Source organism: Corvus hawaiiensis, chromosome 5 (assembly GCF_020740725.1).
Source record: "Corvus hawaiiensis isolate bCorHaw1 chromosome 5, bCorHaw1.pri.cur, whole genome shotgun sequence".
Classification (NCBI taxonomy): Eukaryota; Metazoa; Chordata; class Aves; order Passeriformes; family Corvidae; genus Corvus; species Corvus hawaiiensis.
Genome location: NC_063217.1, coordinates 74,027,692 through 74,054,024, shown reverse-complemented (window position 1 = coordinate 74,054,024; position 26,333 = coordinate 74,027,692). Strand labels below are relative to the sequence as shown.

Below are 26,333 nucleotides of genomic sequence, written 5' to 3'. Positions count from 1 at the left end.
AATGATTCCCCCTCCTGGAAAAACCTCCTTCTCGCCTCCCTGGGAAGTGCTCAAAGGAGACCTGTGGTGCAGGCACCTTCGAGCAGGGATAAATCTGATGGTAAGAATCCGAGCAGACAGTTAAGACTACACAAGTAAGCAAATTTATTTGAAGACAGAACAAATATCGTGGCAAACAACAATATGCAAATTCAGTTGAGAACAGGGGTAAATATCAGACTTTGTTTTCAAATCGATATAAAATATAGTCAGATTTCATTTTGTCCAAAAAGCAGCTCGCATCGGGATGGGGGGGTTGGAGGGGATGGCCCTGTTCATGCCATCTGAAATGTGTGTCACCTGGAAAACCTCAGGCTCAGGAGGTGGCTCCTCTGCCAGCGGAGATGAGCGATGCTGGGAGGAGATGGAGGCGCCTTTGGGACTCTAGATTTCTACCTCGATTCTCCTTAAAAGCCAATTTTTGCCACTAAGCAAGGGGCGGGTTCATCCCCTCCAAGACCCTCAGTGCCCACCCCCCTATGTTTGGATCATGCAGTCACGGGGCTCCTGGTTGCTTTTTAGGGTTGGGCATCTTTGAAGGCACCTGCACCTCCTCTTCCTCAGTGGCTCCTGATGGATCAACCTCCCGTGGCTGAGCTGAAAAGCCAGCGAGGGAGCAGCTCACCTCGGATGCCAGAGGAGTGAACAGGACGAAATCCCCTCCCAGAGTGAAGGTGCTGGCGGGCTGCTTTCCAGAAAAACCATCCCAAAATAAAAGCAGACATAGAAAACATTAGATTGTCAATGAGGCTTTGAAACAAATTCAAGTTTATCCTTAATTTTTCTCGTATGTGTGTGTGTGTGTGAGACTTCATACAAACAGACAAGAAAGACGTGGTGAACTTCAAGCTCTGGACAGGCATGTGGTCAGTTAGCGTCCGCAGAAGCACCATGGGATATGGAGGAGTTAGCACCAGAGAGTTTGGAGGACCTAACTGAGCACATGCGTCCTTTGGGAAACGTGGGGATGCCGTGGAAATGGGCAGTGGGGAGACATGGAACAGTCCATTAGAAACAATACAAGGCAATTCATGAGTTTTCATACAGTACAATACAGTCACTGATCAATTAACCCTTTCAGTACAGTACATGACAAGTAACACTTTGCACCCTGTTAGCACTAGGAAAGGAGGGCTTGGGCTGGAGAGGGGTGGCTGGTGGGCTATCCCTTCCTGCCACTGGATTTTAGGGACTGTGGATTGCTTCAGCTGTTTTCCCACCCCAGCTCAGACAGCCCGACCCCAGCCTGGCTCCTGGGGGGATGCACTGGTGGAGAGCAATGCCACCAGTCCATCCACCCACAGCGAGGGCTGCACCCAAATCACAGAATCCTAGAATCCCAGAATGGAAGGGACCTTACAGATCATCTAATTCCACCCTCCCTGCCATGGGCAGGGACACCTTTCACCAGACCAAGTTGCAAAATCGTCCTGGTTTGGCCATGGGGATGGGAGAGCCACCCTGCTCTGCCCCGTGCCAGCCACCGAACCGATGAGAAAACATCCAATTTAAGTTCCACCTGGCCGATTCTGGTGCTGAAACATGGAGAAAAGGGTTCAGAGGCTGCGTTCAGACGGCCTCGAGCCAAACCTGCTTCTTCCCTCAGGCGTAGTGAGAACAGGGTCCATTGGAAAAGTGCTAAATTACAGTACATTGGCATTTCCATATGTCAACTATTGAACAGCAAAACAGATTGTTTGAAAACAGAATCAGTATCGTACAGTAAGTTCACACTTAATTCTTCACCGTTTCTACACTTGTAACACATGCATTTTATTTCCATTAGTTTAATGCCAGTAGGACCAACATCCTCCAGAACAATGATCTAACATTAAACAAAACTTCCTAAGGAAAATATTAAGCATCACATAAAGTTTCAGGAAAAACCTGTTAATTAGCATCACAAGGTACTCAGATTTACATTTAGGAGTTTTCATGCCGTGACTTTAAAACACCTTTTGGTTAATATCCTGGGGGGCAGGGGGAAACAAACCCAAAAAAACCCAAACCAACCCCAAAAAAAGAAAAAATTAAAAAAGGAATGTTTCAGGAAATAATATATTTCTCAATGTGTGTACACACCCAGGGAGACAAGCACGAACACGCGTGCATGGGTGTGTGCACAATTTTGTTTCGATAAACTCAACTCATTTCAAGGGCATTTTCATGAGTCCAAAAAGACTTTCAAGGAAACGAACTCTAAACTGCTGAAGCAAATTAAAAAGTCTCTCTTGGAGGAACAGAAAAGGTTGGTAAAACATCGCCTGTGTGCTGTTACGATGCGCTTTCCATGAGCTATCTGAAAACCCAAACAACTAAAAATCCTTGTTTTCCACCCAGAAGGCCCTTCCAAAGCCAGGGGTACTGTGCTAGGAGTTGCATTCAGGCCTCAAGTGTGATGGCCAGGAGAAAACGCTTAATTCTACCTTCCCAAAGGATGAGATGCCATCTCCAAGGGGCAAAAAACTACACCTGAGGGGGAAAATAAGACCAAAAGACCTGTTCCACATTCCCCTTTCTCCCAAGCTTAATTTCCATGGACTCAGTGAGACTGGTGGGCTCGCTGGGGGGGAGATTTTCCAAATGGTTTGCCCTTATCCTGGTGACAGTGAGCAGGATGTGGGCTCTGAGTCACCGAGCTACTTTCTGAAGAGGCTGTTTCCTCAGCCATTATAATTTTGGGGGCTCAGATAGAGCAGCAGCATCGCCCGGTGCTATTTCTTTAAAGCTAAACTTGCAGGATAACTTGGGGGGGGCAGGAAGAGAAGAAACCAAACCAACCCAAAATGTGGATTCTATTTATATTTTAACATCCGGTGATAGAGGGTGTAAAAGCATAATACTTGGGGTTACTCAAGATTTGGGGGTTTTAACCATCTTCAGTACCCACTGAATATTCAAGCCCCTGAAGGTCTGTTGAAGAAGGAAGCCAAGAAAACCAGCAACTAAAACTGGAGTTGTTTAGGAAAACTCCTCCATCTGCTGCAACAAGGAAACCCAGTACACCCATTTCTTTTTGTTGCTGAAGGTTATTTCCATGATGGCCCCTTGCTAGCAGTGAAGGAGAAGACCTAATTCCCTTCTCTGCATTCACACTGATCACGCCGTACTGGCAGGGTTTATCCATCAAGCATGACTGGGGAGAAACTCCCATCACGGAGGATTGCCAGAGAAAGATTTGGATTGACTATGGGCTCATCAAGGATGATGAGCAGCAGTCCCAAGTGCGGATACCCCGGCGTGAAGGAAACACGGGGCTCTCACGCCCACCATGATTTATTTGCTGCTGTGGAAAACCCACAAGGGCTTTTAAAGAAGCACAACACCACCATCTGGTTGAGAGTGGGTGGTTTGGGACATCAAAACCCAGATTATTAAGCATCCCAGGGATCACCATCCTATTTCGAATCCTAGAGATTTCTGACTATGTTTCCTACTAACTCTACCCTGCTGCTTTCTTGCTGGCGAGGGTGCTCTGATCCCTGGCCTTCCATACGGAAATACCACAGGAATTTAACAGGAATAGCAAGCACATCTGAACTGCCTCTGAGCACGAGAGCTGATCAACTCCTGACAACGCTTTTGAAATTCAGCAGCAAACCCCAGGGTTATTATGCTCCATCTTCTAAATCGTCTGTAAATCTTTATTTACTTAAAAATACCTTTTGCAGTTGAAGCCCACGACCAATCCCAACAGCACTTCCAGTGCAGGCACAATGATGGCTTTTATTGCAGTGGCTTGAGCGCAGCCTTTATTGGTACCAGGATCTCAGACTGGTTTGAACTGGGCTGTCCCATGGACTCACTGGGGTCTCGCACCAGACACAAGAGTGTCTGCCCTACGCCTCTCACTGCACTCAGTTCCAGGTGTCGAGGAGATGATCTTGCACCATCCCGATCCCTTCTGAGACTTCTCCTGTATCTTTGGTGTTTTTAAAAGCCATGTGCTCGGGTCTCCGGGCGACCTCGAAGTTTACAACAACCACGTCTGCCTGGATGTCAGTGATTTGGGTGTTGGTTCTGCCGTGTAAAATAAGCTTGGATGGGTTAAATTCCCTACTATCAAGTCGCTAATGGATATGTAATGGAAATCAGGCACCAGACAGTGGTCCAACACACCTCAAAATTTTCTTCTGACGGCCCCTACGTAATTCACACTGCACCTAGGAGGGTAAATAGATGGGGAAAAGAAGAGAGTTCAAAACTCAGTGCTAACAGTACGTACAAAAGTGCAGTGCTCAGTTTAGTCCGAAGCAAAGTGACTACTAGTACTTAAAGTGCTAGTCCCAACATCAGTTTGGTTCAGTGTCTGAAACACGGGGGGAACACGGGGAGGGTAGCCCGGGGGGAAATTAAAAACAGACAGCACTGCAACTGCACATGCCACACCAGGAGTGCTTCAAATCACACCACTGCGGAGGGACGCGCAACGCCACGGCTCAGCTTGTGAACACACACGAGCAAACGACTGACACCTTTCAGGTTACTATAAAGAACAGCTCCATTAACTCCATCACTACGAACCCGTTCGGGAAGCAAGTGGTCACAGCGCATGGAAAACAAAAGACGACCCACTCCAAAACCAAGAGCCTTTTGGAACACTGACAAGTCTTTGCAACTAGGATACTCAAAGTCTAGCGAAAGCAGCCTTGCCCAGTGCCTGCAACAAGCTTGGCCAATGCTTCTCATGCACTTTACAGAGGCAGACTGCCTCCTCTTACACGCTATCTTACAGCTTAGCCTATTTCCCTATTTATTTGTGGTCTGCTTCGTTAATTGTAGCTTTCTGACCATGCATTCAGCTGGCTTGTTTCTCTTAACCACCCTACCAGTCAAAGGACAATGTATGCAAGGACGAGACGACGAAGGCGGTCTGGTAAACACTGATCTTATTAACATTCTCATGAAGAAAAAAGCCCCAGCGAAGGACTTTGGATCAGCACGCTCCTGGAAAGAAGCTGGGAAAGGACGATTCATCCCAACAGATGACAGGCGCTCCCGTTTCTTTCTGTAAACACACACTTCCCACCAACTGCCCCATCACCCAGCCCTACCTTTACACCTGTGCTAGAAAAGCAATGGCTCCGCTTGCTGGAAACAAGAGCGCAGGAAACCCCCCTGCTATGACTGTGCTGGTCCCAGTCCTCACCCTAGGCTGGAAGTGTTTCCCTGTAAGCTGGGACATGCTCCAGCAGTGCCCTCCCACCCCCTTACCTCAGGAGCTCAGCACTTGCAAAAATAGGGTGTTTTCTCCCAAAACAAAAGTACCAAATGAGAAAGGGGGAAAGCAGAACCTTCAGTTCTCACTATGTTTCAGCAGGCACCCCAAAAAAAGGTCACGGAACAGCAAAGTGGCTCCCTGGGCCCTGCATGCATTGCCACCAACTCTCCCAAGCGTTGTACAAGGCACCATCTGGCTGTGCAACATCTGGTGTGTCCACAGCGGGTGTAGATCTTTTTTATGTAGAAAGCTCTTTTTAAGTCAAAAGTATTGACTTGCTGGAGCTGACAGGATATGTTGGGGATGTTGCAGGTACAGCTGCAGACATGTTCCTCATCAGAGACCAAGCACTAGGGAGATGGTTTTCCAGAAGAAGAGAACACTACTATCCCAGGGGTAAAAACAGAGCTACAAACTCAGGTCACTTATTTCCATTCCTGCCAGAAAGAGCCGGATTTAACACGCAAAAAGCAAGGTCGTGCATACAGGGGATATGGATGTAGATCCATCTTTGCAGGCATACAGCTGGGAAGAAAGGAGCCTGGAAAAGATGTGGGAGCTGGAGAAGTGCAGTGTGAGATTGGCAGTGCCCCGCAGTGAGGAGGGCAACGAGGTGCACAGTGGGGAAACGTGACCATCTAGTCCACCATCCAGACAGGAAACTTCTGGAATGATATATACAGCCTTGCTGCCAAAGCAGCAAGGTCTGGGGAATGTACACAAGCACGTGGATGTGGCCACGATCCTGCCACCCAGCAGCAAGGAACAAGTCCATCGTGGGGGGAAAGTGTGCCAGCTTGCACATCATCGCTTTCCCTAAGTGACGCTGGAGGCTTGCGGGATTAAAAGCAATCGTTGAGCAATAGATAGGGCAAAGAAGCATCTTCCAGGACTGTATTCAAGCCTGACCTTCCAAGACTGGCACATCTCACCACGTGCCATATGCAGGCACTGGGATCCCATTAGGTTTAAGTAGCATTGACCTCAATGTTGAGACCAAATCCAAACATTGTAGGCATGGACAGTTACCAGCCTGAAAACTCCCGTGCCAAAAAGACTCCTTTTCCACGTCTTTTTATAACATGTTCTTTCCTGTCTTCCGATTGAAAGGATTTTTGGCAGATGATTTGGAAGCGGATAATAAATCTAATGCTAGGACACCGCGTCCAATTGCACAGTAATTTCCTGCACAGCTCTCACAAGGAAGTTTACACGTCGTGCTGCATTTTTGCTGCTTTAGTTTGTCCTATGGATACACCATCGCCCATGTGTGACACTCCTTACAATTCTGCCTCCACCTGGACTGGCAACTCTGTTAAATTTTTAAAAAGAAAAGCTGTTACAGGTTTTTTAGGAGAAAAAGCTGTCTGCTTGCCCGTGACCTCACCTCTAACCCAAGCTCTGGAATTTAAAGGCATTTATAAAATCCTGGTACGGCCTGCTGTGCTAGATTTTCACCTAAATATCCTCGGCAACTTTTCCAGCCTCCAAAAAACAACTGATTTTAAAGTTTATTAGGAGCAATGATTTCTTTCTGGAGGCGGAGGCTTTTGCTGCGTCGGAGCCTGCAGATATCCGTGCACTGGTTTTCAGCGGCGAATCAAGTGATTCCCAGACACAGCCTATTTCCAAGGAAAACGCCATCCCAGACTGCTCGGTACCAGAGGCACTACAGTGCAAACTGGAGATGCGGGGCCATTTTTAATTCTATGCTAATTATTGCAATAAAAACCAGATCCTGCAGCGCAAGACCCATTCTGGGAAGAAATAATCATCCATCTTTCATAGCTGTAGCCGTGCTGCTCGAGAAGAAGCTTATTTACAAAATGGCAATCTCCAGAAAAAAGCTGTTATCGTTGCCTGACAAAGCCATATATTCTGGTACCTTCTGGGGGGCTCTGTCTGGGAAATTCCTCTTTGAAACCAAACACTATAAACCTCAAATATGGAAAAACCCCATCCTGTTCAACCAAAAACAGCTGTAGGGCTAATGCAACCCACCGTGATACAGAAATGATGCTTGGAGATCCCTGCTTTGAAATCTCTGCTTTCGGTTTAGAGCAGGAAAATCATATTACCTCTAAATTATTTATATGTGAAAAGATGCTTTTAATAAAAGCATCAATGGTGTGTAAACAAAAATGAAATTCCTAAAGCAGACTTTCCACATTTTGTATGGTTACTTAAACGTGGATGAGAAACATCCTTTTTCCCCCCTGGACAAAAACATCCATTGTGCAGGATGGCATGAAAATGCCCTTTTTTAGTATGCAGGAAACACAAAAAGCCAAATAAAGCCATGGACCTGCAGAGTGGTTGTGAAAGGGATGAAGAAAACCCAACCAAGCAGCAGGATTGCAATCTGTTCCCGCTCCCCCCACGTAGCGCCGCGGTCCCTGAAGAGGCTCTCACACCAGATTGCACTGCCAGACAATCTTACGGAGACAGGAACCTGCACTTGGGTCTCAGCCAAGCAAGACCCCCAGCGCCTCTTTCCTGGACTGTCAAGACGCAATCTTCCTCCAAGAGCTGCTTGTACCCTGGGATGCCACCGTCCATGGAAAGGGCTCTGCTCCACCTTCTCCGTCTCTCCTCACTGGGTATCCATGAGGCCTACATCCAGCATTCCCAGGCACATTCCTGGGGAGCAGCAGAACAGCTCCGATACATCGCCCCGCTGTAATGATGGAGCCTGAAGACAGGAACATTGGACCACAGGGACAGCATGTTGAAAGCAAAACATTTTATTACCATCGGTTAAGCTTCATAATGCACGCTTATGAGTAAGAGAGAGGTTATATGGAGATCACTTTGCTCCCTACCAACTGCAGCTTCTGGGATTAAATGCAGCAGCTGTTGAGCGGAGCAGAACGGGACCAGTGGAAAGAAAAGGAGAATAAAATACATTTGAAACGGCAGGGGGTAGCTTGGCAGAAAAAAGGCCCCTGACTTGAAATTCAACGAGAAAGGCTTTTTTTTCTTTACTGCTGTACTAAAAGCCACGGAGTCCTGGACAACAGCTGGTGACCAAGCACTGCTCTGGAAACGCACCCCTCTAACTCAATACCCACCTCAGCAACCACCACCTGGTACGGGTGCCGCAGCTCCGACACAACACGGGAATGTTGGAGGGGAACGCTTTTCCTTGGGGCCACGACACCTCTACAGTTAATGGATCAAGCCCAGGATGCTGCAAAAACAGGAGCTCCTGACTAATCACACCCCCACAGGAGTCTATGGGAAATTTTGGTGGCCATGGAGGCAGAAGGGTGGATGACAACGGCGATCTATCCCAAATTCTGGATGCTTGGTTAGCTCAGTGAGAGCGCCCTGCAAGGCTCGCCTGGGGTTGACTCAGACGTGCAATTTTTGGTTTGTTTTCTGTCCGTTTCCATGCAATGTTTTTGACAGTAAATGCCAGCCTGAGATGGTTTCTAAAGAACACAAGTTTCTTCCAGCAGAAATTGCCCCTTCAATCTAAGATCAAAAATCCAGTTATCTTTCCTAGAGTTCAGAGGCCACAAAAAAGCTATTTTGGACCATCGGCTGAAGAGTCACTAAGACACTTTACCAGCACCAGCTTTTTTAGCTCAAATCAGTTTACCTTCCAGCCAATCTTCCACAAGCAGCTTCAAATTGTATCAAACCCTATCCCGAGGAACACTCTGCTTTCCCCTTTCCTGATATTACCACTCTCATTTCACAATAGTTTCTGCATTCAAACAGAATTCAAAGGAGAAAATGCCTCCACTAGTGAAAGAGAACTCCAGTTATTGCTAGCACAAAGCTACCAATTTTTCTTCTAGCAAACAAACTGCTTGGCTAGAAAGGTGGGAAGCTCTTGGAAGACTGAGAGCCTGGAGGAGGCTGGTTTTTAGGCTGAGGCAAGTGAAAAATCCCCATACTGTGGCCTCTTGCTTGTTTTGTTTTGCACAGCATCTTCAGCCTCGCTGAGAGGAAGAGGCCGGTGTGGGTTTTTAACAACACGAGAGAGCACCTCAAGGGCTATTGCAACAGCTCAAGGGCTGCAGTGGGGAGGAGGAGGGTGAACTTCCCTCGGTGGAGAGCCTGAGGAGGGAGGTTTAGGGAGGTTATCCCAGCTTTAGAAGGTGTCTCCTAAGAGCAGGAAAAAGGTGTGAAAAGCAACAGGTTAAACTGCAGCTTGATGCTGCAGGCAGGAGTTAAGTGGGCACCACCTCTGCCTCGTGCTCTGGATTGGGGGTTTTCTTGGAGTTTCACACGTATCAGCACAAAACACACACTGCCAAACAGACAGTTTTAAGCTGTTTTTAAAAGGAAAAGTCTCTGTAATATGCCTTCACCAAGGTAACCCACAGTAAAAAGCTGGCAGCATCCATGAAAACGTTCATCAGGCAACTCCAGCACCTCCCTCTTCTTTTTATACTTCTTTTCTTAAAGTAAGACAGCTAGAAGGAACTTATCAGTGGTTAGCTCGAAGGGTTACCCCTGGCAGCTCTGAGGGATGACTGTGCTGACATCAGCAATAAATGCTGCTAAGGAGAGGGGCCTGGCATGCAGCAGGATTACGTGCACACTGCATGCCAGCATATGCTGATCCCAGGACAGACATGTCTGTAGGCTCTCCAAAGTGGATGCACCAAGCAAGAGGCGAAAGTCCCACGAGGCGGAAAAGGAAGGATGAAAGAGTTGGGCTCCTGTGATATCCAGGATAAAGCTGTTGACACCTTCCCTTTGAGTTATAATGGGATACACAATACCTGTGGGTGGCGGTCCCTTGCCTAGCTCAGGTCTCTGCTGCCACTTTGACCCAGGTCCTACGGGCAGGCTCTGGTGGTCCCTGGTCCTGGTGCCTCCCACTGCAGCAACCGGAGTCCGTACAGGACTGTCAGAGAGTAGACAGGAGCTTGGCAGAGGCACAGCTCTTATCTCCACATCTTCATACTCACTTTGCTGTGGGCATGTTCATCCCACGTGCCTGAATTTACTAACCCACATCAAACCCCTGGGTCGATTCCTAAACTGATTTGGAAGCACTTGCTGTTACACATGCAGAGAAAAGTGACTCTAATTACTCTGCACCCCATTTAAATGTCCTGGGGAGAATGAAATCCTGGCACCGTGCAAAGAAACCAAATTGAGGTTACACGTAACAAAGGATCCAGGCATGCCATTGAGCTGTGGTGGGGAGGAAGAGCCTGAGCTCGGAGCAGCACTTGCAGCAGATGCAGCAAAGCTCATCCCTGGGGAAGCTGTCAGACATTGCCTACAAGCGAGATGGTGCGCGCCGGCTGCTCGGAGGAAGCAGCGAGTCTGCCGTCAGCACAGGATCAAATGTGCCCCAGGTAACTGGTTCATGCAACCCTAATCGACATGGGAGCCATCCCTGAGGGAATGACTGCATGGTTAAATAACTCTCACTTTGCTGCAGCTTCACCCCAAGAATCTGCCCCAGACTAGAGGTAACATCTGCCAGAACCCCACCACCCATGCAACGGCTGCAGAAGCATGTGAGAGCTGCAGAACAGGATCCCTGGAATGGTTAAGGCCAAAACACACCAAAACAGAGCAAAACGACTATCTGGGCAAAATATAACCAGCTCCACATCTTTTTTCCTACACTGGCCGCAGCAGTTAGCAAACGCACAGGGACGGAGGGAACCAAGGCACATTCGGGCTTTGCACAACATTTCCAGAGGGATTCATAACAAAAGCTTAAGAAAAAGGTGCTGAACTTCTAAGAAGAAAAGAGATTTGGGGCCCTCAAGCCAGGTCATGCACAAGACATGAACTTGGTGATCCAACGGGGAAAAGGAACAACATAAGCAGGACCAGGCCCTGCGGGCAAAGTGAGAGGAGAATGTCCCTATGCACTGAGCTATATGAACACCTACAGGGGTTGCTGCCTGTGCTGCTTTAGTGACCTTGATGTTCTGCAAACAGATGGAGCAAGAAATAAAATGCCAGCCTTAAAGGATACGCTCTGAGGTAAGAGGCACAGAAGTTAGGTTCACCTTGTGAAACATGGTGCCTAGTCTCAGCTTATAGGTAAACATTTCAGCCAAAAAGCTCTCCCTAATTTTACCAGGATGGGGGGGATTATTAAAAATGCTGAAATTAAAACACCTCATCACTTACTACAGGGATGTGCACATTAACTGAGTTGTTGAATCTAGGATAAATCCTACTGCCAAGAACTAGATCAAACCCTTGCCCTCTGTCCTTGGCTGTCAGTAGCCTCTGCTCATCCGTGCTGTGACATCTACCTGGGAAAAACTCTTTTAAAAGTGCCACCAGCACAATGCTCCACTCTTCAAACACTTTGCCATGTTTATTGGAGTCTCAGGAGAGAGACCGTCCTTGGAGGCAGATCAGTTCCCTCACAAATTCCTGTTCTAGGCAGCCCTATAGAGATCTCAGGAGTGCTCAAACATCTAGAAGGAAAGAAAAAGCAGCTATCGTGAAGACAACCCAAACAGAAACTTCTGTTGACTGCACACTGAGGTGCACTTACTCCAGAGCACTGCTCCGTCACTTCTCTCCCAAAACCTAAGGTCTCTGGCCTTAGATTCCCCCTGCCAGCTTCCTGGAGGAGAGAAAGACTCTGCTTTTACATCAGGTACTTCCCAACCAGGCAGCAGCACAGCAACCTCCTCCATGCCCACAGTAAAAATGACAATTTGCAAAACAGCAAGAGGTCCAGGGGGAACTTCCAGAGACAAAACAGCTCCTGTTCAACACCAGTTGCCAAGGGAAGCGGTGGGAGCAATGCCAGCGCCGGGCTCAGCTCCCTGTGAGCCCTGAGGTTTGCTCTCGTGCTGCAAAGCCGTCGGGGTCCGCTGCTGCCAGCACACGACGTGCTCCCGCTCACCCTTTAACATGGAACAGCAGGGATAATTAATTTACGTTAAAAATACCAGGGCTGCATTGGCACATCCAGCCTTTTCCCTAGGAAGAGGAGGGAGGAAATAGCTGCCTGACACATGTTGGTCATATGCCTAAATGCCCTTCTGGAAGGTGCTGGGATGAATATGCATGTCGAGTAGTGACAGTGTGGGACAGGAGGAGCTTCTCCCTGGTTAGACCTACACAAAACTCTCAGATCTCCTCGCACTAAAAATGTTACTGAGGGAAAGTTCATGCCAATATTTCTGTGACTCTTCATATGATGAGTACACACAATCCTGGGAGATTTAGGAACATAAGGGAAAGCCTGTATTTCCAAACATGCTGGCACAGGGAGCTTATATTGTCACTTGATGCTTTCCTTACATTTGTGTTTGAACAGACTCATCAGAAAGCAACAAGAACACAAGCAGGGCTAAAAATTACCCTTGGTGGAAGATTTTGTATTTCCTTTGGGAAGGATGCAGAAGAGACATGACAACAGCCTTTAGTTATGTGTAAGAGCTGCAGCAGGGGAGAAACCAAATTGTTTTACAACTCCTCTGGAGAGCATGGCCTGTAAGGCAAAAAGCTATAGAATTAGATGGAAGCTAGGGACACATGGACTGGACAGCAGGAGAAGTATCAGAGAGGAAGCAGGGCAAAATAGCTTAGGGAGGGAAGCTGGGCATATATCCAGCATGGGAGATTTGAAAGAGCAGATTTTTTCCAGGTTGTTCAACTTGGGAAAAATATGGATGCTTTTTGCTCTGTACCTGGCCCTGAAACACACCATTAGAGGCACCTTTGCACTTGCAAATTCAAGTTTAGAGTCAGGTAGGTTCCAAACCTTCCAAACACTACATTTCATCCCAAATTTCTCCCCGTCTCGCTTTCGGATATCATCGGTATTGATCAGTATCAGATCATCACAAGAACTCTCGCAACCCTTTGAGGTAGGGAAGTGTCATCCACCCCCTTTTAGCAGTGGAGAACACAGGCACAGGCAGGATAAAGCCAAAGTGATCCCATCTCCATTATCAGGAGGCCCAGCTTCCTCACACTGACAGCTTTCCCAGAGTCCAGGCAATTACTCCAGCACTTCACTGGTTCAAAGCACAGCTTTCGACAGCTGTTGACACCGACCCCTGCTGCACCTCAGACCTCAGAGTGCCCGGCCCAGGAAAGCAAAGGCGGTACAAGTGGTGATCATCCGCAGAGACTTGTTAGAAAATACACAAACCCCTTTGCAAAGACAGGCACGAGATTTCTTCTTGAAAGCCACTTTCTTTCCCCTCTGGTCCCCTCCAGCCTTCACCGACAGCTTTCCTTTGCAATGGAAAAGAGCAGCCGCCCCATCGATCACACACAACACTCCGTCACTCATTCCTGGAGCAGGAGGCAGCCAATGCAGCGTGTGGAGCAAGGCTCTGGTGAAAAGCACACGCGAGCATCCATAAATTGGGATGGCATCAGCAAACCTTACAGGCCACCAACACTTGTGTGCTCCCCTAACCTTCTGCAGGTATTCCAGGGCAAGCCTCCCAGCTCAGCAAGAGCCAAGCCACGTGAGTCTCAAAGAGTGAGCTGTAAAAGCAGTTAACTCCACCCATTGGACACGCTTGGCCCCGGTGGGTTTGTTGGCAAGATTAGACACTTGCAGAGCGTGTTACTGTTCCCAAAGAGGAAGGAGAACCAGCCCAGAAGAACCACCCTGGTCCCCGAGTGGAGCATTAGGATCTGTGTCTCCTTCCCCAGCTCTGTGGGACTCCAGTGCTGAAGGTGCCGCCTATTCCTCCTACTACGGATAAAACCATCATCATGCTCTATGATTCCCTGGAGCACGCATCTTGTCCTCGCTTCCCTCCGCCCCCTCCTGCCTTTTCGTTCCTCTTCCTCGGTGGGAAGCACTTATCTCTGCTCTTACTCCCCCTCTCCCTCTGCATTGTGCCAACAACATGTGCTCCCAACAAGGACCAGATGGGAATACTTGTAAGAGCCTGGGGTTAACCCGTGTCTTTTATCCCACATACTCTGTGCTGTTTTGAAATGCAGATTCTATTGCGTGCAATTTCTAGTGTAAAGATTTAAGGTTAGTAGTAGAGTATGTTGATATTGCTTGTGAAACCCATCTTGCTCCTACTGCACACTGAACACCTCCGATATGGGAAACAGGAAAGACGACGGATAGCGTTTTAATATGTCAAAGAGAAGGACCTATTGGAAACGGGGGAAACGAGTATTTGTAATATGACCGTGCATATATATCTCTAATATTCCTCTCTCCCTTGCCTCTGCGTTCATTTGTGCCCACACATGAATTCACAGATGTTGTGCCAGCGCGGTGCCGAGTGGGGCTGGGCACAGAGCCTCGGCTTTCACCGGCTGCCAGCAGCTGCCACCAAGGGCCATCTTTGCCTCCAATTAATCTCTGCGTGGCAAATGATCACGACGAAGAACAGACGCAAACTCCTGTCTGCAGGATGGATTTCCCCCACTGCGGTCAAGAAATCCACCCGACTGTCTGCGTGTCCAACCTACAACTCCAAGGCAGGAGCCGTTATCCCGCCTTGTTTAATACTGGTATGTTGGATGGGTCTGAAACCCCTGAAAGACAGAATGTGCCTTTTTAAGTTTCTACTCTGCGCAGAGCTAGCCATTTCCACGTGCCACTCCAAGTGTTTCAACGCACCCTAGCAATTAAGAAGATGAATTAGCAAGTCGCTAATGACGGTTTTATTGGGGGGGCAGCCAGGCCCCTCGAGGCTAGGCCAGTAGGAACACAACCACATTCACCACACATGAGAAGCCAACAGGCACCTGCACCTTTCCAGAAGCTGGTGTACATGAGAGAGCCCCGAGGCTGCAGGTTCAGGTTCCGCGTGATGCCTCCCTGCGCATGGGGAAGGAGCGATCTAATTACATCCATCACAGAAATGCCAAAACGACATCCGGCTTATAAAACCTCAATTTATGCTTTGACATTTCTGGAAAACCAATTTTTAATCCATGTCATCTATCAGGAGTTCTTGATATTTTACTTCACCTCGATGCTTTAGAATACTGTTGCCTTTATTGAGGTGCAGGTGGGGAACTGAACACAGGCTGACAAAATATTAGGAAGAAAAATTGGTGTCAGCCCATGAAAGCTTCTGCAGGTTTTGGAGAAACAGAACAGCAAAAGATCTGTCTTCAGCTTTTTCCAAATCCCCCAAATCCAAAAGCACCTTGTCCCCTGACCGGGGCTTTTTTCCTGTGGTCATGACAGGATTTGGCCATTTTTAGGCATGACCAGAGCACCCCAAACAATACTTTTTGACAAAGGCTGTGAGGTGACAGCCACGCTCGGGTACAGCTTATGGTGTAGCCTTTAATTCCACTCTTTCTTGCATAAACTCTTAATTTCAAGCACAACCTTTACTTGAAAGGAATGGAAGGGTAGGAAGGGAAAGGTGAATTTTAAACATCACAATATGTTAAGTCATTAAAAATAAAGGGCAACTTAATTTTGGAGTAAGCAGCATAGAAAATTAAACAGAAGGTCTAATTTTCTTCAGGAATTCTTTCATAAATCATATATATCTAGTGTATGTACAGCAAAAATGGGAATGCCATGGAACTGAAAACGCTTATTAAGTAATTTTTGACCTGGTGCAAAATCTGGCCAGTAAAAATACACAATAATAGACTCCTTTCTACTATAGAAATTACTAGAATTGGATAACAGGACTGCAAGTCACGCAAGCAGAAGGCTTCCTAACCACCACCAACTCCCTTCCCTGGGAGTTTAGGTCACTTCAATAGGCCATAGGGGGGAAAAAATGATGCAATTATCAGACTAGACATCTGTAGCTGAAAAAAAAAATGTGCTGACATTGATTTTGGTAATTGCTTGGGGGTTCCTTTTTGTATAAAGGACAGGATTTTAATATTTCTGCTTGGGATTTTACGAACATGGCAGTACAGATTTGCAGAGCCAGGGGTTGTAAAATGGCATGGAGACATGACGTGGCCGGCAGCTGCCTCTTCTTTACAGCTCTCACCTTGCCTCAATGACGCCTCCAAGGAAGAGCTTTGCTTTCTTTTAACTACGTTTTCCCTTGCAGCCTTGCCGAAAACCTATGGAATTCTTACCAGGGCTGCGGCCAAGAGCTCGCACACAGCTCTGGGCGGAATAACATTTATCCAGACCGGTGGTGGGAGCAGATGTCCCCTCCTCAGACTGCACTTCAGATAAATAAGGTTATTTCGCTACGAGCTACTACAGGCTACAATATACTCACATAAATATATTAATGCCTATACGTGAATATGAACTGGTATATATCGGATACAGATAAGAAACACTTACGACAACGAGTAGATACCAATAACCACTGCAGCTTCTCGCTGGGTAAAGTCCATCGTCCATCCAGACTCCACGCGAGGAACCTGCAAGGGAGGGTTTCACCATCCCCCCGCAGCGCCCAGCGGGTCGCCCTCTCCACACCAGTGCAAAATGCTTCCCACCCCTTCCATAGCTCTGTACTTTAGCAGGAAAGCCGGCTCCATGGGCCGGACTCAACACAACATCCCCCCAGCTGCAAGGCAGGGGAAGCCCCCGCAGCCCCTTCCACCCGGGATAAGCTTTTCAGGGATCACCCCACCTTTTGCAGCAGCAGCAGGGAAAGCCAGGTACAAGGCAGCTGCTGGACTTGGCTTTGTCAAGGCTATAAGCGCAAAGCTCGGTTTTAAGCCTCGACAGCAACACGGGGGGGCCCAGTTTGCAGAAGGGGCGAGGAGCCGCTGCGACAGCGGAGCTGAAGATGCTCAGCAGCTCTGCACATTGCAATTTAAAAAACCAAATTATCATCCCACTCTTGGTGGTTTGAGAGGATCCTCAATACAGAGCCTGTCCTCCTCTAACATACGAGCGGAGCTGGACCAAGCAGGATCAACAGGTCTCTAACAGACACATGCATGCAGGAGACGGCTTCTCTCAGCATTAGACTACGTTACCAAAGCATCCCCTTACCGGAGCGGGAGCAGAAATGTGCTCCTAATATTATTTACACAATATAAAGTGCATTAGGATTTAATAATTCAACTGACAGACTTTCTGCCGGGACCATACAATTTCGAAACAGAGGTGAGGACTTGAATAGGAAATTCTCTCATGAGAAAAAGAGGTTCAGACCGGTGCTCTTCACCCTGTCCTCCTAAGGATTGTTTTTGGCCGTTCTTTCTAGTGCAAATAAGCTTGTGTTTTCTCAAGTTTAAGGGACATGGCAGTTTCAGGGCGTCAGGAACGAACATTTAAAACACATCAGGGATTCAGTGTTCCCGAGCATCTCGCTGGGCCCTTCTGGGCGCCAGCAGCCTGCATGGTCACTGCTCTGGGAAGCTGAAGACGCGCTGCCAAAAATACAAAGGAACCCGTTTCCGAATCTCACCGTTCAAGTTTTGCATTGCTACACTCCGAGTGCATCCCTACTACCCTCCAACCCAACATCTGCTTCCCATCACGTGCAAACCTGTTATCCTCCAACCCAACGTCTGCGAACACCAGTGTTTTCTGTTGCGATGGAAACCCATAGCCACTGGTCTATCCATGAGTGATCGGCAATGAACGTGAAGATCCCGATCCAGGTTTGGATACTAAGGTGCATCCCGTGCCAGGGGAATAAATGCATTAGCAGATCCTACGGGATACATGCGTGCCAGAACCAAGGCTGGCCCGGCAGCCAGCAGTCGTTGGATTCCTGGGTGATATTTACAACAAACTAATGGCATTGGAAGGCCAATTAATTAACAAAAGAGAAAGGGTTTTTTTAAAAAATGGGCAGCAATAAGGAAAGCCATTTTGCATCCTTTTTTCCTTTTAAAACGGTGAAGAAAACATTCCTTTCCAATCACAAGTAATTTCCTCACCAACACTACAGGAACAAAGGGAAGGCATGAGCACTTACAACACACGTGGCCACTCAGGCTAATTCCAACCGAGGAGCTTTTACGATCCCTTGAGGCAAAGGCGGGCAGGGATGGGAGATGCCGAGCTCGCAGGGGAGGAACACCACATAGAAACGGGAAGGAGAGCGTAAAAAGTTTGTACATTCATAGCTCCGGTTTGTTGGACTAGAAGTGAATTTTTTACCTCAGGCACTGTGACGGGCAGCAGCAGTCAGCGATACGCTAACGTACGCATCGACGACTCATTCACTAAATTCTGGTTTCACACCATAACAGGATGTAGAGTTCTTTTAAAGTGGGTTTTTGTGGGGTTGTTTTTAATTGACCTGTTAAAACCATTGGGACCAAAGCCCTAAGAGCAATGATGAACCAGTATCCTGCACAACTCCCGCTGATTCATCACGGTCCACTGGCTGTTCGAGTGATGGAGCGAAAACTTCTCTTCCAGGTTTGAACAGGGACCTGAAAGAGCAACCTATGGAGAAAGGGATGGGAGTTTTTGACACTAAGCCAAAGGCTTGGTTGCTGTAACTGCTATATGTGGTTTTAAAGGGGGAATCACCTAAAACAGTGAAATGAATTTTCTTACTTCTTGTCACAACCGTAACATTTTCCTAAAGGTTCTTTGGTGACTTTGGTGCAAGCTGTTATTTTTTTTTTTTTTTTTTTTTTTTTTTTTTTTTTCTTTTTTTAAAGTTAAAACAGATTGACTAGTTTTAGTACCCAAACTAAAGTCCAGATTTATCCTCTTGGTTCCCAACCCTGTCTCCCCAACCTTTCTCATTATGACATTAACAGGCAACAGCATTCGGATTGAGTGTGGCCAAGCAGTGTGCAGGTGGCTCCAGATTCAGAGTGGTGAACAGTCTGGTTGGAGATAAAGATGTTTCTCAAAAGGTTCAAAAATAAAGCATGTCATGGTTGCATGGAAAAATAGCTGGTCCACGTGCACACTAGGCCACTCTGTAATGACACAATTTGAGTGATTACAAATATCTCATCAGACATGGTAATGCCTGCTTAAAACAATCTTAAAGGTGAGCAACACGCTACTAGAAGTACCTGGAGCTCAGTCAAACTCCCACTGGTTCAGGGGGAAGGAGCTGGTTGCCCAAAGGCTGGACAAGCCCCTTATGTTATAAATACTCATGGTTTTAAGAAACGCAAAATCTTTCATCAACCTCCCAACCAGGTAATTGCACACATTCTCCCTCCAGGCAGAGAGTTAGTATCATGAGATTTAAAATTTACATCACAAAGACTCCAGGATGACACTGAAACCATGGGGCAGGCGACCAGGACTGGAGCTGCTCAAGGACAGCTCCAGCTCCGAGCAGGGAGGAAGGGGGTGATGGCAGGGCATGGACGTTGTCTCCCCAGCACCATCCACAATCAACACGGCAGAAAACCCAGCAGGGCATCCACCACAGCTTCTGAAACGCGCCACGGGTGAGCACGAAAGGGATGCCTTCCTACACGAATCCAGTGGTGCACCAAACACCCCAAAGGTCTTCCTCATGGCAGGAGGAGGAAAACACCCAGATGCTCTCCTTGCACACGTAACATCCCAAGCGCATTGATCTGGGAGGGAAGCCGGGAGCCTCGGTCGCGGCATTCCCTCCACCTCCCAACACCCGCTCCACAGTCGCCTGTGGGAACGCCTACAAAAATACCTTCTGAAATTTTGGACAAAATGTGTTAAAAATGAAAAGAAAGATCACCGGCCTCGAACGGGCAGAACACGGAGATGAGGAGTGGGTTATTATTCACTGCCATTAATTCAGACGGCTGAGCACTCCGCTGTCCTGGGATACTCAGGTTATCTGGTCAGCACAAAACTACAGAATGAAGAACAGATCTTCTGCCCTTCACCAGCACGTGACCGAGGTCTGACCGGTTACCGAGATTTTACCCATAAACAGACTATTGTTTCCAACTCAACAACCAGGAGATGCCAACTTTAAAACCTCTCTCCCTCCTCCCACGCAGACCAGCGATTCACGTGGAGCTGATTTTTGCCATAAATGCTCTACGGTGACACTGCTCGGCCTTTGGACCGAGCACGGGCAGAAGCCAGTCCTGAAAAACTCGTGATAAGCAGAAACTGATACATTTCATCATAAGGTTCAGGGTGGGGGTACTTTTGTATCGTGTTTAAGTGCAACACAAGCCTTTTCTAGACTATTTAAAGGTCAGGGTGCCGGATTTTGTTTGTGCTGATACTCGTACTTCCAGTCTCCAACACTCGAAGCAGCTGACTCATACGGACTCGGGAGGTTGGTCCTTTCCTAAGACACACGGAGATGTTTTGGGCATAGTTTAACATGATAACCAGACTCCTATAACATTACGTACTGGAGTTAGCAAGAACTACCAGAAAAGGACTTTACAAAAAACTGGGGCAACTTGGAATTACTATAGGTCAGTCCCTCTCACCAATTTCTGCTTGTTTTGTTTGGTTAATTGTCCAATGCACTCTATTCCAGACCCTCTTGCTCTTCACCACTGTCCCCTCTGGCATCCATTCTTTTCTCTTTATGGCTGTTGTAAATTCTCCTCATCTCTTCTTCGTACTTGATAAAATTTTCCCCGAACCGTGTCCACGCTTTGTACGGAACTGTGATGGTGTTACGGTAGGGCGGCCTCACCTCACTTACCTTCAGGAAGATGCCGTACCTGTTGGATCCCACGTCGAAGTAGAAGCGCTTGTTGTCCACTCGGAAGGAGGTGCCCTCGGGGAGCTCCGGGGGCTCGTCACCTCCCCCCCGGCGATCCTCTATGTCCCCCTCGCCATATTCTTCAATCAGCTGGACCAAAGCATCCCTGAACTCGATCATCCCTTGCGCCGGGAGGACGATCGTCTGTTCCTGTCCCAAGCTGTGGCCAAAATAACCCATCATGCCAGGTCCCCTGCTCATGGTCTGCCTAATCCGCAAGAAGCGCCCGCGCTGGTTCTCCTTCAGGTCCAGGTAGTACTTCCTGTTGTCCCTCTCGATGTACTCCGTTTTGAGGACGCTGTGAGGGGGCTCTTCGGAGCCCACGGACACCGGGGGCGAAGGCGGCGGGTGCTGCGGCCGCCTCCGGGGATGCTGCTCCTTGTCATTGCTGTGCTCGTGCCGGTGGCCATGGCCGCCCTTCAGGCCCAGGTGGGCGTAGTGCTCGATGAAGTCCCCCAGGCAGTCCTTCAGCTCGGCAGCCACAGACAAGGAGAGGGTCAGCTTGCTCTTCCTGATGTTGTCCTGCCTGCCCCTTCCTATCCAGACCTCGGCGATCTTCAGGAAGCGGCCGCGGGAGCTCTGTTTCACATCCAGATAAAATCGCTTCTTCTGGATGTCCACCCTCTTGGAGGCCAGCTCCTGGATCTCCATGCAGCTCCCCTGGGAGGAAGCCGGGTAGTGGTACTGCTGTTGGGACTGGGAATAAATGTTTCTGTGCAGGCCAGAGCCCCCCAGGTTCCTTCCTTCTCCTCCTCCTCTCCCTCTTTCCATCTTTACCAATCAGCTGGAAATAATACACAACAGAGACACAGATGACAACATCAGCACCAGGGGCCTGCTTGGCTCCTCAGCGGCGGCTCCGCTCGGCGCTGCTCTCCCTACAAAGGCTCCTGCATCCCTCTCCGCTGCCACTGGCACGCAGCATCGCAGCCCAAGGATCCCGGGCGCTCTTCTCCTCCCGTGCTCGGGCTCGCGGACAAGGGAGCCCTGATTCCAGCGGCACTCCCCGGCAGCACTCCCTGCCCTGCAGCCCCCCTCTCCTGCCCCTGTGGCACTACGGATCCTCCAGCCGTCCCACGGGGGTGGGTTATGGTGCCCTGTTTTGGGGGGCACTCACCCCTCTCCCAGGACTGCCGCTCCCCTCTGCAGGGTCTGTCTCCGTGCCGCTGCGTTCCCCCTCCATCACCCCCTCTGCTCTTCCTCCCGGGACACTGGGGGGCACTGGGGTTCCCCGCAGCACTGCCCTCCTGCCCGCCGGTACCCAAGGAGCCCCCCCTACCGCTGCATCTCCTGCCCCAGTGCGCCCAAGGCTTCAGTTCCTTCCCCCCCAGTACTGCCCCACTGCCCCCTGGTGCCCTCACTACCCTCCAGTGCCCCCAGTGACCCCCAGTACTGCCCTCTTGCCCTCCCCACTGCCCCAGTACTGCCCCCCGGCCCCCAGTATTGCCCCCCCAGTGCTCCCCAACACTATAACTCCTGCCCCAATGCTCCCAGAACTTCACCCCTTGCCCCCCAGTGCCCCAAAACTGCCCCCCCACAGCCCCCCGTGCCGCAGTATCGCTCCCCAGCACCCCCCAGTGCTCCCAGAACTGTCCCCCAGTGCTCCCAGTGCTGCCCCCAGTGCCCCAAAAGTGCCCCCCAGTGCTCACAGTGCCGCCCCCCAGCGCCCCAGTGCCCCAGAGTGGCCCCCCCAGCACAGAATCTCCCGCTCCATCACTGTCCCCGCTGCCCCCGCGGCCCCTCCGCGCCCCCCAGCGCCGCGCTCCCCACGCCCGGTCACTCACCCCGCAGCGCCCATCGCCGCCGCTGCCCTTCAGCCGCCGCCGCCGCCACCGCCCGCAGCCGGCAGCCCCGCCGCCCCCCCCCCCCGCCGCGCAGAGCCACGGGCTGGCGCTCCCCCGCCGCCCGCTCCGCCCCGCCCCGGCCCTCCCCGGCCCGCCCCGGCCCCGCCCGGCCGAGATCGGCGGCGGCGGCAGCGCGGGGGGCGCCGGGGGGTGCGCGGCCCTCACGGCCGCGGGACTACAACACCCACAGTGCCCCGCGGCCGCCGCTGCACTGCGCGTGCGCGTCACCTCGGGTAACCTGAGCGGAGACGGGGGGGTGAGGGGAGCCATCAGTGACGTGTCCGGAGCGCGACGCGGGGTGACGCGCAATGTGCGCGCAGCGCGGCGTTTGTGAGGGAGGCCGGGCGCTCTGCGGTCCTGGGCGCGGGGAGGCGGCGGCGCCGCCGCAAGGAACCCGCTCGGAGCCCCTGCGCAGCGCTCGGAGCCGCTGCCGGCCTGCTGCGGGCTCCGCCGGCACCGCGGCCTGCTGTGCTGGGGGCACTGAGGGACAACAGGTGAAACGCTGAGGGCACTGCTGGAGGTACTGGGAGCACTGCGGGGTCAGGAGGGCAGCGGTGTGGAGGACAGGAGGTACTGGGAAGTAGCCGCTCCGAGGGAGTCCCGGCTGCCTGCCCAGCGCTGAAGGTGCTCTTTCCTGTGGCAAGTAAGGCGCGTTACCCTTTGTGTGAGGACTTGTCGGCGGCTCCGTGTCCCCTGCTGCTTATCCCGAGGAGTCCCGAGCTGGATGGCCGCCTACCGTTGGATGCTGAGCGGTCCCGAGTGCCGGGGGTTGGCTTAACACTGCGCAGGTGGGTGATGCTGCGGTGGGAGGTGGTGCAGGATCGTGTGTAGGTGCCAAAGGTGCTCTGGCACTTCCAGCTGGTTTTGGGGGCTGTGGGTGCTGCAGGGTGCCCTTTATTACCTGCTTCTGCACTGCTCTCTTCTGTTCCTGGCAGTCCCAGTCGGAAGAACTGAGTGGCTGTAAAGGAGACCTGTTGCCATGTCTCTGTTTCAGTGTTAAAATCCTTTTTGGAGTTGAAATGGAGGGGGCAGTTGATTGTGCTGCTGCACACCAAGGGAAAAGTTCTGCTTAGCCTTGATAATCAATTAGAAAATGAAAAGTTTTCCGTAACCTTGTTCAGGCCTGATGATGGTGACAGCTCATCTCCATATAAGCTGCTGACTGTTCTAATTTCTTGTTCTTTTCTGTTTTTTGTTTCTTTGAATGCAGAAGTGGAATGTGGAAAGAATGGATGTGGTAACCGCTGGCCTGCAGGATAAATATCCCCAGTGGATGCTTACAGAAAGCCAGGAGGAAGCTTCTTTGGAGCATAAAAAGGTAGGTCATGGCTCGGGGGTGCTTTGCAGGCTGCATAATATCCCAACTTTGGAGCATCTGCTTTTAGTTAGGCCTGTGCCTGTAAGGGAATTTTGGTGTTCCTGCTGCTCACCCAGGAGTGTGGATTCTACATCAGCAAGGACGGGGGATTTCTCATCCATATAGTTTGAGAGCTCCAAAGGGAGTGACCTCGAGTTGTGGCCTGGCAAGGGAATTGGTTCTGGAAAGGCCCTTGAGATGTTCTTCACACGTTAAATATTCCAGAAGGCTTTGCAGCTCAGATGTGTCAGGTGAATTAATTGTTCATCAATTTTTGATGTCCCATAAGTGTTACTGTGTCATTGGGGTTGTTTTTTTTTTGTCTTCTGTGCATATGAGCATTTCAGTATAGAAATGCCCACAAGAAGGGACCATCCCTGTAACACCTAAAACAGCTTCAACAGTTAGAAAAGTAAGTAATGAGGGGGAAAAGCAGAGGATTCAGTCCAGCAGCTTTCGTTCCACAAAGTGGGAGTAAATGATTAGTTGATTAATAAATGATTAGTAGCTTGGATATTAAAAATTATCAGGTGGAACAGTAATAACTTTTACATTTTGTTCACTGAGTGCTCAGTGAACAGAGAGTTCTCAGTGAGAGATGTTGGGGCAGGAACCCAAATGTTTTGGTAAAGGGTGTGTGTGAGCCTGGCTGGGATGGATGTCCCTGCTGAGGACAGGTGCCGTGGGTAACCAGATCTCTCCCAAATTTCGTTTGCCAGAAGCCTGCTATCCAGAGGAGTGTTCTGGAGGATGGGCTGCCATTCCTGGAGTTCTCTGGCTCTGTTGTTTATAGCTACGAAGCCAGTGACTGTTCCCTTCTCTCAGAAGATATCAGGTAGCAGCTCATATTCAGTTTTTTTCTTCTTTCCTTTGAGTGCTCCTTTCCTTTTGGAAGGGACTTGGCTCTTGGGAATAGTTTCCCATTTGGCCTTGTTGGTGGGAGATGCCACTGCTCCATCTTTCAGTCCCTCAGAGCAGAGGCTGTGAAGGCTCTAGTGCAGGTTCATTGCCTTTCACAGTATGAATAATTCCACGAGCTTCAGTGACTTCATGGAGAAGTGTTAATTCCTAACTTGGGACTGTGTGTTTAAAGAAAAGACCGTAAATTTGAGGTGCAAATACATTATTTTTTTTCCCCTTTTTTTGTGTAGCACAGCTCATGTTGCTGAGGGAAAAAAAAAATCTGTGCAAAACTTCCAGTGCTGTGGGATAAATAAAGGACTATCTTTCAAGGGATCATGGGGTGACTCAAGGAGAACCTTTCAAGGGAATAAAAACAATTCCATCATCCTTTGCCTCTGGCTGTCCTTGAGGCCTGTGTGGCCAAGTTTTAGTAGCGGGGGGCTAAAGGCCCTGTCCCTGTTGTGGTGCTGAGGGGGAAGAGGTAGGAAATTTGGGAGTCTGGTTGAGCCAGGGAAAAAGGGAGTGGTGTGGGAAAAGTGTTTTCAGATGGTTTTGTTTCCCATTTTCCTGCTCTGATTTGATTGGTAGCAAATCAGTTCATTTTGGTGCATTTGCTTTGCCCGTGCCGCTAATGGCAGAGCGGCCTCTCCCTGTCCTTCTCTGCACCCGCAACCTGCAGTTATTCATAAAAAATGTGCTACTGCTTGCCAGCAGATCTGCAGGGTTTTGAAGCATTTCACGTGGCTCTGTGGATCAGCACAAAGTGTCTGTGCTGTGAAATGGTTTCTGTGCCTTGCACACGTGGAATCAAGAGAGTCACAGCCGGTGCACCTTTCGTCTTCGTGTAAGGCGGCTCAAGGTTGGTGTTTCAAATGCTGATAGAACAACAGATAAATGTGAGGGCTGTCTGCTCCTTTCCAGGCAGAGTTTATCAGATGGGGCTGCTGTTGGATTTGACATTGAATGGCCACCATCATACACGAAAGGGAAAATGGCCAAAACAGCTGTAATCCAGATGTGTGTCACTGAGGACAAGTGTTACCTGTTTCACGTCTCCTCCATGGCAGGTACTGTACTTCCTCTCTTATTTAGGGCATGAACTGCTTGATATTTCTTGTGATTAAGTTTGAGCTTAAGCCTTGAGCAATGGCTAATATATCCTACTACATGGGACAGTAAAAATCCAACCTTTTTCTCCCCTTTCCCCCCTAAAATGAAGGGTTTTATTCTTTGAGTGATGCCCATGTGTTAAGACAATCTTAGCTTGCCATGTGTGCATGAAAACAGGGTGTAGGTTCTGAACAGGGCAAAAGAGCCTTACTTGGGGGTTATTTTTCTGTCTGGGAGGGAATATTTTATTCCAGTTTTAAAAATTTAACTCCCTGCTCCTATAATGAATTTTTTGTGTAGTGCCAAAATAAACAAATAGAGCAAGCTGT

General features: G+C 49.4%; 2 protein-coding genes across 4 annotated transcripts in view; one reads left to right on the top strand and one right to left on the bottom strand.

Moving 5' to 3' along the window:
• Window positions 1-120: 120 nt before the first annotated feature.
• On the bottom strand, window positions 121-22,607 carry PURG (purine rich element binding protein G). Its single transcript, XM_048303684.1, has 2 exons — window positions 22,575-22,607; window positions 121-21,574 (listed from the first exon to the last, which is right to left on the bottom strand). Exon 2 carries the CDS (start codon window positions 21,559-21,561, stop codon window positions 20,551-20,553), a length of 1,011 nt encoding a protein of 336 aa, XP_048159641.1. The 5' UTR covers window positions 21,562-21,574; window positions 22,575-22,607; the 3' UTR covers window positions 121-20,550.
• Window positions 22,608-22,998: 391 nt separating this feature from the next.
• Window positions 22,999-26,333, top strand: part of WRN (WRN RecQ like helicase) — a 29,173-nt gene continuing 25,838 nt past the window's right edge. For 2 of the 3 annotated variants that reach the window (XM_048304229.1, XM_048304228.1), the window contains exons 1-4: window positions 23,000-23,422; window positions 23,845-23,952; window positions 24,711-24,826; window positions 25,816-25,961. In XM_048304229.1, the coding sequence (XP_048160186.1) occupies window positions 23,863-23,952; window positions 24,711-24,826; window positions 25,816-25,961 (352 nt within the window). In that variant the 5' untranslated portion in view covers window positions 23,000-23,422; window positions 23,845-23,862. Of the gene's footprint in view, window positions 23,423-23,844; window positions 23,953-24,710; window positions 24,827-25,815; window positions 25,962-26,333 lie in introns of all 3 variants that reach the window. The other variant, XM_048304230.1, reaches the window with a different exon arrangement.